General features: G+C 40.8%; 1 protein-coding gene across 2 annotated transcripts in view; it reads left to right on the top strand.

Annotated features, from left to right (window-relative positions):
• Positions 1–710: 710 nt before the first annotated feature.
• Positions 711–11,195, top strand: part of LOC121521526 (glutamate receptor ionotropic, kainate 2-like) — a 136,361-nt gene continuing 125,876 nt past the window's right edge. For both annotated transcript variants that reach the window (XM_041805585.1, XM_041805584.1), the window contains exon 1: positions 711–1,034. In XM_041805585.1, the coding sequence (XP_041661519.1) occupies positions 911–1,034 (124 nt within the window). In that variant the 5' untranslated portion in view covers positions 711–910. The remainder of the gene's footprint in view (positions 1,035–11,195) is intronic.

The raw sequence follows: 11,195 nt of genomic DNA, 5'->3' as shown, positions 1-11,195 counted from the left end.
CATTATTAACATTACAAATAAAAAGGTAATTCTGTTTTACATAGTCCTACAGCATAATTCAGTGAAATTTATAGTTAATTGCTTTGATAGAAGTGGTTATTATTCAGGTTCAATATAAAATATGGTTATCACAGGACCCTCCATTTGGCTGGCCCCCAGAAAGCTCTCCCCTTTTCCCCCTTGTGGGCGTTTGAGCATGGGGGCAAGTTAGAAGTGTTGAAGAAAAAGTAGTGACTAAAAAGGGTGGTTGAAGTTCCACTCCTATTTCCCATTTACATCTTTTCCTTCTCATTTTCTGTCCTTCCATCACTCACTCTCCCTTCATTCTCATCCTGCCCTTTTTATCTCTCTATCTGTGCATCCCTCCTCTCTCTCCTCTCTCTCTCTCTCTCTCTCTGCTGCGCGTTCACAGCACTAACCTTGGCTCGACGTCAGAGTCTGTGCAGCAGTGCAGTATAATGGGAGCGCAAGCAACCCAGAGCGCCTCATAGGGGGCTGTATATCGCTGCTGTATCCTCTGCTTGGCGCTCTCTCTCTCTCTCTCTCTCTCTCTCTCTCGCCCTCCTCTCAAAGCCCTCTCCAGCAGCTCACCTCCAGCCCATGCTGGGGCTCTCCCCCCTCCTCCTCCTCCTCTCTGGATCCGTACCCTTCGACATGGACGTCCCGCCGTCCCTCGACCCGGAGGATTGTTGTTTCCTGGCGCAGTGAAGGAGGAGAAGGGGAAGGGGAAGAAGGAAGGAAGGAATCATGCCGGGACTGCTAATGGATTTAGGGAAAGCGCAAGTGACCATGCCGTGATCTTGCGCATCCAGGGCCGCCGTCACCCTGCCTTGTCCGTAGAAGAAACACGGGGGAATCGAACCCGCGCACTGGGTGGATTAAAACCACTGTGCATTTTTTTAAAAACAACATGAAGATTACCTCCCATCATCTGATGATAACCAGTCTCGTTTTCAGGTCCAACCTCAGGCTGATCCCGCTTCTGCTGCTGTTTCTTGGTTACTCTCGCGGGATGCCGCACGTTTTAAGATTTGGTAAGAACCTGTTTGTTTATGATGCGATTCCATCTGTAGCGATGTCATGATGTGCCACAGGGAGAGGGCATTCATGTGATGCTAACGCAGATGCATCGGCTCATTTTGTCCTACTCTTGCGCTTGTTTTGTATTTGGCACAACAAAAATGATCGCATTTGGAGCTTTAATGCACCGTTATACTCTGATCATGTGAATTTATGCCGACACAGAGGGTGATCTGTGTCTCCTCCGAGCCTTCACACCGGCAACTTGGAGAGAAAATGAAGCGTAGGTAAGCCGTAAAAGCAAAACTCAAGTGCAACAGTTCACGCTGCCTTCTCTTGTTCCTCCTTCGCCTTTTAAACTGCTGACACCCTAACAAATCCTCCGCAGTAAATGTTTACATGTAAACATTACCCCCGGAGTGCGGATCAATCAATCCGATCTGTCACCGTGGCCCGATCAATACGCCGGGCACTACTTTTTCATCCCTTTGAACTGCTATCCAACCGGAATTCCCGCGTGCACATTTCCGCGTATTTCTAGCCTCGCATACGTTGGTAAAACAGATATTTCCGGTTTGCCTGGCTGAGTCACAGCTTAAACAAATCTAATCGGAAAACATCTCCCACCCTGACAGTACTTAAGTGTAGCTCATTAGCCTAAAAATTGATTAGCCACTTCTCTTCAAGAACAGAATCTATCGCCTGACAGAGGAATCATATAATTAAAGTTGATTATTAAAGCACTTCCTCAACAGTTGCCACTACAGTGCATTGCTGCTGATTCTTAACTTTGATATTGTGCCATTATTGCCTGTGCTCCTGCTCTAAATCACTAAATCAGAGCCTCTTGTGGTTTCCTCTGTTGCTTAATTGGATCCCTCTCAGGATGGGTTGTGCTTTGCCTCTCTTTGCTAACATACAGTGAACATCTTGGAGTGACAGGGCAGCCCACCACCCTCCTTCCCACTTTAGAATCCAAATCCAGCCCCCCCCTCCTTCATCCCCATCCCAACAGCGGATGTCATCAAGTGTTGACAACACATCCTTACAATCCCCCCAATCCCCCTGAGGGTCCTGTTTGAGAGTCAGGCTGCGTCCGCAGGAGCCGAAGCTATGGCAACGGGATGTGCTTGTCTTCCCTGCTGCATCCTCAGCCTCCGATGTGCGATTTACCCCCAGTCTCACATGTTGTCTGACATGCTCCGGGCGTCTATTCACTAATCTGCTGGGGATGGAAAACTCTCTGCGTGATCGTATTTGACACCGAAGTTTACAAGCCGGTGGATGATGAGTAAATTCTGGAGGGGAGCAGTGATATAATAAGTGTGAGGTTTGCCACACTTTGAAGGGATTGCAACTTCAGTAGTGTGTATTTATTGTGTGCATTCAATAATGTCAAACAGATTCTTTTGGAGATACTAGCACTGATATTCTGCCCTAGATGACAGGCTGCATCTGCAAGGCATCAGGTATTAGAGGAATGTTAGAGATAAACCATGCGAGATAAAAAAGGGATTCATGTCACTGTGATCTCTTGTATTGAAGTGAAGCTTGTGCCTGGTTTTGCCTGTGTTTTGGTGGAGTTAAAAAGCTGTGACTCTGTCCAGGGTCCTGAAAAAGCCACTCTTCAGGACCACGGACAGTAACCTGGCTTTCTTAGCGGTGAGCTTGTGGCTGCAAAAGCAAAGAGAAGAAGTCTCATAAAAACAACAAAACAAATCAAAGTTACAAATATAAATGTATGAAGAAAAGAGTGTAAAGAGAGAAAGATTCAATTGGAAATAAATATTAGAAAGGATAATGTGAAATGGAACGATAATGAGTAAACAAACCGGTTGTACTGAAGTAAAATATAGATAAAAATTTTTAAGAATGGCATATAAAGTGGACTAGTAGAAAAGATGTATCTTTGCAAAAAAGGACAAATTTACAGCAGTGACTGTTGAGTGGTCATCAGAGTAGCAATGTGGCTGCTAAGTGGCCCTTAGACTATTTCTGTGACTGTTGAGTGGTTACCAGAGTAACTCTGTGACTGTTGAGTGGTCACCAGGGTGACTCTGTGACTGTTGAGTGGTCACCAGGGTGACTCTGTGACTGTTGAGTGGTCACCAGAGTAACTCTGTGACTGTTGAGTTTTCACCAGAGTAACTCTGTGACTGTTGAGTGGTCACCAGGGTGACTCTGTGACTGTTGAGTGGTCACCAGGGTGACTCTGTGACTGTTGAGTGGTCACCAGAGTAACTCTGTGACTGTTGAGTTTTCACCAGAGTAACTCTGTGACTGTTGAGTGGTCACTAGAGTAACTCTGTGACTGTTGAGTGGTCACCAGAGTAACTCTGTGACTGTTGAGTGGTCACCAGAGTAACTCTGTGACTGTTGAGTGGTCACTAGAGTAACTCTGTGACTGTTGCAAGGTCATCAAAGTTACTCTGTGACAGTTGATAGGAGCTGCACAGGGTCCACCAAAAACACTGTTCTTCTGCTTTTTAATCATAACTTCATATTTTGTACTTGCTTTTACCTCTTGTTTTTATAATATTATCTCGTCACTGAGCTAGCACCCACTTTGCATCTATTTTTGTAAAAAGGCTCCACTTCGTGTATTGTAATTCATTGTCTTTAAAAAAAACATGATACGCTTATCTTCTTGCTTGTAAAGGGACTGAGTTACTAAAGAGAGAGACAGATGCCGATAGGGATGTGTGTGGGTGATTTTATCAACACAAGAAAATGTATGTCAGTGTGTGTAAGCGCTTGTGCTGTGAGAAAGAGGAGTTACTTTTAAAAAAATGCCTTGAGAGACAATGGTACTTTTTTTTTCCCCTTTGCGTTTCCTGTCCTACAGGATGTGCTTGCTCAGCAGATAATCCCCAGCTGCTCCTGCATGAGGCTGGCTAAATGAGGAGGTCGTCTCCCCGAGGTCCGTCTGTTCCCTTTTTTCACGCCCCAAGTTTCCCCCGTTCTGCCCAGACAGGCGGCTCACATTGTACAAGCTCTGTTCCCTTGTCAACCTGAGACCTTTACACTCACATACACACCGAAACACCAAAGCACAGTCAGCCCTTTGTGTTCACAGCACCGGCCTCAACATGTAGAGTGACAAGTGTCGGGAGGAGAAAAAGAAACCAAAAAAGCACTCTGGCCACCAGCTGCAGGAAAACATGCTGAGCTAATTTCCACACAGAGATGAATTATTGCGTTCTGTGTTACCAATTTATAAATGTTACAGGTAATCCATTTACTTTGATACCAAAGTGGACCCTGTGCAGCTCTTATCAGCTGTGATAAAACACACCAGACAGAAGATTTTTATTACCGGTTCACACTCACCTTTTGGGAGCACTGAATGAGACTTTGTAGCTGGAGGGATACTGCAAAAAGACCAAAAAAAGGAATCTTTTTTCAAGTGCCTTTTTGCTTTTCACTCCATCAATTAAGGTCAAAAAAGTTAACTTGAAATCCAAGAAAGTGCCCCAAATTTGAACTCTATGGTAATCTGAAGCTGAATAAATTAAAAACTTATTTTTACCTTAAAATCTACATCATCAGATCTTGAGAGGGCTGTCACAGGAGATTAAAAACATGCGACCTTACTCTGTCTCTGAAATAATTCCAGTGATGTGTTTATTTTTCAAATGCTAATTTGGTCAGGGTTCAGTTTTCAAGTGGTCATATGATGAGGTGTTTTGAAATTAGGTTTGCAGTGAAGCTCTAGAGAGGAGGTTTCATTAGCTGGTTATGAAACAGACTAAAATGGATACTGATGGCACATTTTGACCTACTAAAGCAAACAAGCCTGAATATTCCTATATCCTAACTTTTAATGCATTAAAATGTGGGGCAGGTTTCAAATAAAATCCATTTGTTTCTTTTTTACTCAGCAAATTATCACAGTAAGGGATCCATTTGACTGATTAAAAGAAAGGCATGAACAAGACCGAGTCAGAAGAGAAAAAGAGTTACTTTCACCACTGAGGTTGTCAATTTTTCTGATACTTCAGTAAGTTTCAGTATAGCTTTTTTAGACAATATTTACCATCATTTTAATGACTGCAAGCATCCAAAAATGTCCCAGCTTTAAAAGAACTACACTGAATTCATAAGATAGATGCTAGACTGGGGAATGAATTATGGGTGCACAATATTATCGGCAGGAGATTGATGTTGTCAAATATTAGCTTAAAAAAGAGAATTATTCATATTGGCAGATATCAAAATTTCTGGAGACATTTTACAACTGATTTGTTGGCTATAAACATCTGGCTATATTAGATGTAAATATTGGCCATAAGAACAAATAGATAAGTTACATTTTAGGCTGGACCAACAGATCTATATCAGCACTTTTTAGCTTTTCCAAGGACTGCAATTTGTGTATTTGTTCATCCTTAAACTTTAAATTGTGTGTTTTAAGGACTTAAGTTTTAGGTCTGAACTACATCTAAATATTGCTATTGCCTGAAATCAGTCTGTCAATATTGGCATGTTGGACAAGGCAGCCCATAAGGGGAGATAAAGGGGAAAGCGTTCTGGGGCCCAGCTAAATGGGTGTCCCATGGAGGTCAGAAAAATCATGGTCTGTTGTTAAGATAAGGTGTTATGACCACATTTTACATTTAACTTGAGTAATAACCACTTCTGTCAAAGCAACAGCATAGCATTTTCAACATGTGTACCCATTTTCTTAACACACAATTACCTTTGTTCGACTTCATAGCTAAGCCATGATATGCACAAACATCAGTATACTGAGAATAGAAGGAAGTGAATTAACTTTAAGGGAAAAAATAAGTAAATGGATGCAGAGAAAAGATGAAAAATAAAAGTGGCAATAAATGGCAGAAATAAGTGGTGAAAAGTGATGAAAGAGTGGCAAAAGACAGAGTCTAAAGTGGCAAAATTTGGCTTAAAGTGGCGAGAAATTGGCTCAATGTGGAAAAAAATTGGCAGTAAAAATGGTGAAAAGCAGTTAAAAATAGGCCAAAATGGGTTTAAAGTGGCAAACAATTGGCTAAAAGTGGCAAAAATGGGTGTAATTAAAAATCTGGAAACCAGTGTGGCAAAATAAGCCAGTAACAGTGATGAAATGGGTTAAACGTACCATGAATTAATAATTTGCGCAACAGAACTCAATAGTAGCTTGACATATTTTTCAACTCCAAAATGAAGTAACTGTTAGCCAGGATGCTAGCATCATTGCTACTGATCCAACTTGCATGCCCTGATACTATCAATACATCACAACTAGGGACCCCATTCACTGGGTTTTTCAGGGGCCCAGCCAGCTCTGTGAGCAGGCCTGATGAAGGACATAGTCAAAAATCCAATACCTTGCTTTTCAAGAATAAATCCATTTAGAATTTAAAGTAGACCTCTACTTACCGTTGTAATTTTACTGTGGTACCAAAAATTTGCCAATGTATTTGTGTAATTTAGACAGCATGTAAGAGTTTAACTTCCCAAGTTCCCAATATTTTGTTGCCCAGCACGGGACTTTCCAAACTATGCTGTGCCAAGCACCCTTATATAGCATAAACCTCTGGCCTTCACCCCCCATCTTGAAAATTTTTTAAAATTCCTTCCTTACATCAAAATGAAATTTTAAGAAACATTCAAGCCCACACCTTATTTGTTTTTCTTTAACAAAGCTATTTCTGGATGGTGGAGGAAATCAGGGAAAGTGTGTGGTGAATAACATGATGGAAAAGAGCCACAGGTCAGATACAAACCTGCCTGACTAGCCTCTTTATGTGGGACACAACCAAACCACTAGGCCATCTGCACCCCTGCAAACACAGTCTTAATGCATTCTATTAATTTATATGTCAGAACTCATCTATCCTCCCCTGGTGGGTCAGTGTAAGGATTCCAGTTTTCAAAAATGCTGGTCAAGGACTATTTATGTTAGCCTCAAAGCAAGTATTGATATTGTGTGAGTTAATAAAATTATATTGAAGTTTGAATTTCGGGTGTCATGACTTTCTCTCACAGGCTTTCCACAGACATATGGAGTAGTCAGCCTGTGGGAAAAGTAGCCAGCTATCAGAGGAGGTGTTCAGAAAGCTGCACTCCGCCCCATCCATTAAGCATTTATTTATTTTATTTAACCTTGATTTAACAAGATAAAGATGAGAGATCAAGATCTGTTTCACAAGGGCGACCTGGCCCAGACGTCTGCTGCAGCACACGCCACAATAAATGATACATATTCAACAGACAGATTACAGATTTAATAAATGATAAAAGACAGTCTCAAGAGATAATTTTGCACTGCTTTTAGCACTTATAATAGCCACATACAAAATATAAATAATAAATGATGAAACGTTAATCCTGATTAATCTCTCAGAATTACTATCATAGTTGCAACAGCATTTTGGAGTTCCACTGTTTTGCACTTAAACTGTTTTTGTTTCATGGATTTGACTTTGTGTTTGGATACAGACCTGCTTTTATTTTGAAGGAACATAAGGAACTTCAGATAGATTGAAGATTCTGACATTAAATTAACCACGGCAAAAAGAACTTGCTATGGATCAGAAGGTGAGTTTTTTTGTGTAATGTGACATTAAGGAGAAGCATTGTTCTTATTTTACACTACTGTGGCTTAACTCAAGTCTGGTGAAAGGGGCAATAAAACGTGATTAGAAAAAATGGATGCGGGGTGCAGATGGCCTCGTGGTTAGGTCGCGACCAATGTATGCGGGCATCAACCCGCCTGTGGCTCCTTCACCCCATTCTCTCATCCTTGTTTCTGATTCTGTCCACCATCTTCCTCTATCAGTAAAGACATAAAAAGCCCTAAAATATAGCTTTAAATAATTGAAGGCATTAACATGGACCTAATCACGTTGCGTTAATGCTGACAGCCCTAATAATAAAACAATAGTATGAGTTCACAAACCGTCGAATACAGGAAAAGCAAGTCGCAACATGTCAGTCACACTATTGTATAAAGTCAACATTAGGAAATTAAAATACTCCACCATAATTAAGTGAGTAGTTGGTTGTTTGGCTGACAGCTGGTGTCCTTGGAACGTCATACTTTGAAACTTCTCGGTTCCAATTGTTTTAAAATATACAATCTTTGTTGAAAATTGTCTGCGACAAAGATAAAGAAGTATTTACAGGAAAGACAGAAGAATAAAACAGAAGAGGATCCATTTTGGTTCCTTGGGGAACTCCTCCTCCTTTATTTATATGGATGATAGTATCAAAATGTGCCTAAGCTTTAACAAAGGCTAATTCATTTTTATCAGTTTCATATGAAAGTTTAAAACTCTGATGAAAACCCTGTGGTACACAGCAGGGCAAAATCAACACAAAGTGAAAGTTTTTCAGAGGAACTTCATATTCAAAACGTTTTGTTGCTGGCTCCTGTTATAGAATTAAAGGGACTAATTTTATATGTTTTGAAGTTAAAAGGACTGTTCTGATTTATTTTGGGCACACAAATGTCCATGAGTCACTGCAGCAGCCTTTCCATCAAAGCTAATGGAGTTCAGCTTAAGGACGTGTTGAATTTACAGAAAAAGAAAGTCAAACAGTAGAAAAAAACCAGCAGCGATTGTGAGGCAGTGTTTGAATCCTGATGACCATAGCTGGTCTGCGGCTGTGAGGTTGAGTGATAACATTATCACCGCCATCTTCACTGGCAGACGCTGTATGTCCCTGGGCTGTCAACTGCTGCTGAACGCATTGTTGACTCAGAGAAGCTCATTTCTGCTTGTTTATTTCCTGCTTATGTTTAGACTTTTTCCCCAGCACAGACATGTCTGGGAATATTTATGACTAAAACGCAACATTGTTTTTCATTTTGGAAAGGAAAGCAAGTTTTCTTTTTATTTATTTATTTTTAGTTCAGTCCTCTGGCAAAAAAAAGGGGGAAAAAAAACCCCACAATCCCCTCTGGTAGAAGCTATGTTTATCTAACTGCTTCCACAATGCTGTGCCAGGATAAAGGTCCTTTATTACATTTCTAATATTTAACACTCTTTTCATCCCTTCAGCTGTTTTTTTTTTTTTTTTTTTGCTGGTGAAATTACAAGGTTGTAGAGGAGAGTAGAGGGAACAAATTCAAGGGGAAGTTTGTAGTTAATTGACTTTATTTGCTTTCGCATCCCGCCAGCCCAAATTATCGGCACGCTGGAGTTAAGTTTGGGATTGCAGGAATAACGGATAACACCCTGTGCCCTGGCTCAGTGCCAACACTTTCACAGCAAACACATTTAAATAGGCACAAAGCTGCTTAAAATATTCATGTGTCACTTGGCCCCGCTTTAGCTTATAGAAATATGAAACTATCTCCTCTCTGCTGGCAAATGATTTCCATGGTTTAAAAATACCCACCGTGGGTTTCAAGAACAAAAAGGAGATCTGCCTTACATTAGCATGCGGCACCACACGCGGGCTCCGAGCGGGGAACTATCCGGATGAATTTCTTTAAACATGTTTACAGTCCTGAGTCTTTGAAGGTCTCTCTGTCATGCTTCGGTTACAAAAGGCTCAATGGTGATTAATTCAGTGAACAGATTTCTTGCCATTTTTCAAATGGGAAATATCTGTGAGGTATGAAATTAGTTTTCTCGTGCTTAGCATTTAGTCAATTTTTAAGATTTTCCAGCTGCATTTGAAGAGATTATTTACAGGACGGAGGCTGTTGCTGTTTGACCTTGTTTTCCGGGTAACCATTTCTAGCATAACCCCCCTCCTCCTCCTCCTCCCCTCTTCTGACATTTTCTATTTTTGAAAATTTATATCCGGGTCTTATATTCTTCTGCTGCCTTTTTGACGGCTTGACTCCTACATCGTCTTTCATTATTCACAGCCTATCACTCTTTGTCATTGTCACTCAAGGTTTTTCCCCATGTAGCAGAGGGAGTTCGAGGGTTATATGTGCGATTGTTCTGTGAAACTGTCCCTTGAGAAGAGCTCTGCAGCTCGTCTTACCGCCTGCTTGTCTGGCTCTTAGCTGACTGAAGGTCAGAGCTGAAAACACTCACAAGAAAATCTCTTTTATTTTTTTGCATCTCTTATCACATGTGGAGCTGTCCTTCTCACAATCCCACCCAGGGAGATAGAAGACAATTTGAAGTCACTGAGAGGTGTAAGAAAAGCAAAAAAGTGTTTGGTGGAGGCAGGGAGGAGAAAAAGGGAAGTGTGAGGGAGAAGAAAAACAGTGAGTGTTGAGGCCAGCAGATAGAGTAAAGATAGATTAGTTTGCCTGTAAGCAGTCCACTCTCAGCCCACTCTCACTTGTGGTCTTTTATTGCTGTTTTCTGATGGCTTCAGACAGAAAAGGACTGTAGAGTGTGCTGTGAAAATATAGTGGGAGGCCAGGAGACATGCACTGCAGCTCTGAATAAATGCCAGTGTAATAGTTTGGTAAGCTGACAATTTGTCTTTGACTACACATATGAGTAAAAAGCATGTATAGGGGGAAATTATATAAAAGAGAAGAGGATCCATCAAAGTTCATTGGGGCACGCCCCCCCAAAATACTTTTTTTTTTCAACATCTAATTGATTCATCCATACTCTCATTACATATTTGTCTGTCTACTCACTGCAGACCACTATTAAAGCACTAGTAATGGATCTTGCATTAATACTGACAGCCCTAATATTTGCATATTAAAACAATAATTAGATGTTATTAATTAAAAGTGAAATAATTAAATAAGTTGATTGACTGTTGGATACAAGAAAAGCGAGTCCAAACTTGTTGGTCAAACCAACATATTTAGCCAATAATGGGAGCATAAGTACTCTTCAGTGAGTAATTGGCTGTTTGACTGGCAGCTAATGGCTATGTTCACACTGCATTTAAAAGTGATCTGAATCTGATTTTTTTTGCTCACATGTGACTCGTATCTGATTTTTTTCTGACAATGTAAACAGCACAAGTCACATTGAATCTGACCTTTTCGGTTACGTTCACACTGCAAGCCTTAATGCTCAATTCTGAACTTCTCTCAGATCTGTTTTTTTTTTTTATTTGTTTGCCTGTTCACACTGCAGTCAGCTTCCAAAAGATCAGATACGTGTCTGATTTAGAATCACATACCAAAGTGGCCTGAATCTGATTCAAAGGTCAGATTCAGTTTGACTTGCGTTGTTCACATGGTCAGAAAAAAAATCAAATATGAGTCACATGTGAGCAAAAAAATCAGATTC

This window comes from Cheilinus undulatus, linkage group 14 (genome assembly GCF_018320785.1).
Source record: "Cheilinus undulatus linkage group 14, ASM1832078v1, whole genome shotgun sequence".
Classification (NCBI taxonomy): Eukaryota; Metazoa; Chordata; class Actinopteri; order Labriformes; family Labridae; genus Cheilinus; species Cheilinus undulatus.
Note: the sequence above shows the minus strand (reverse complement) of the source record. Positions and strands in the feature narration are given on the sequence as shown.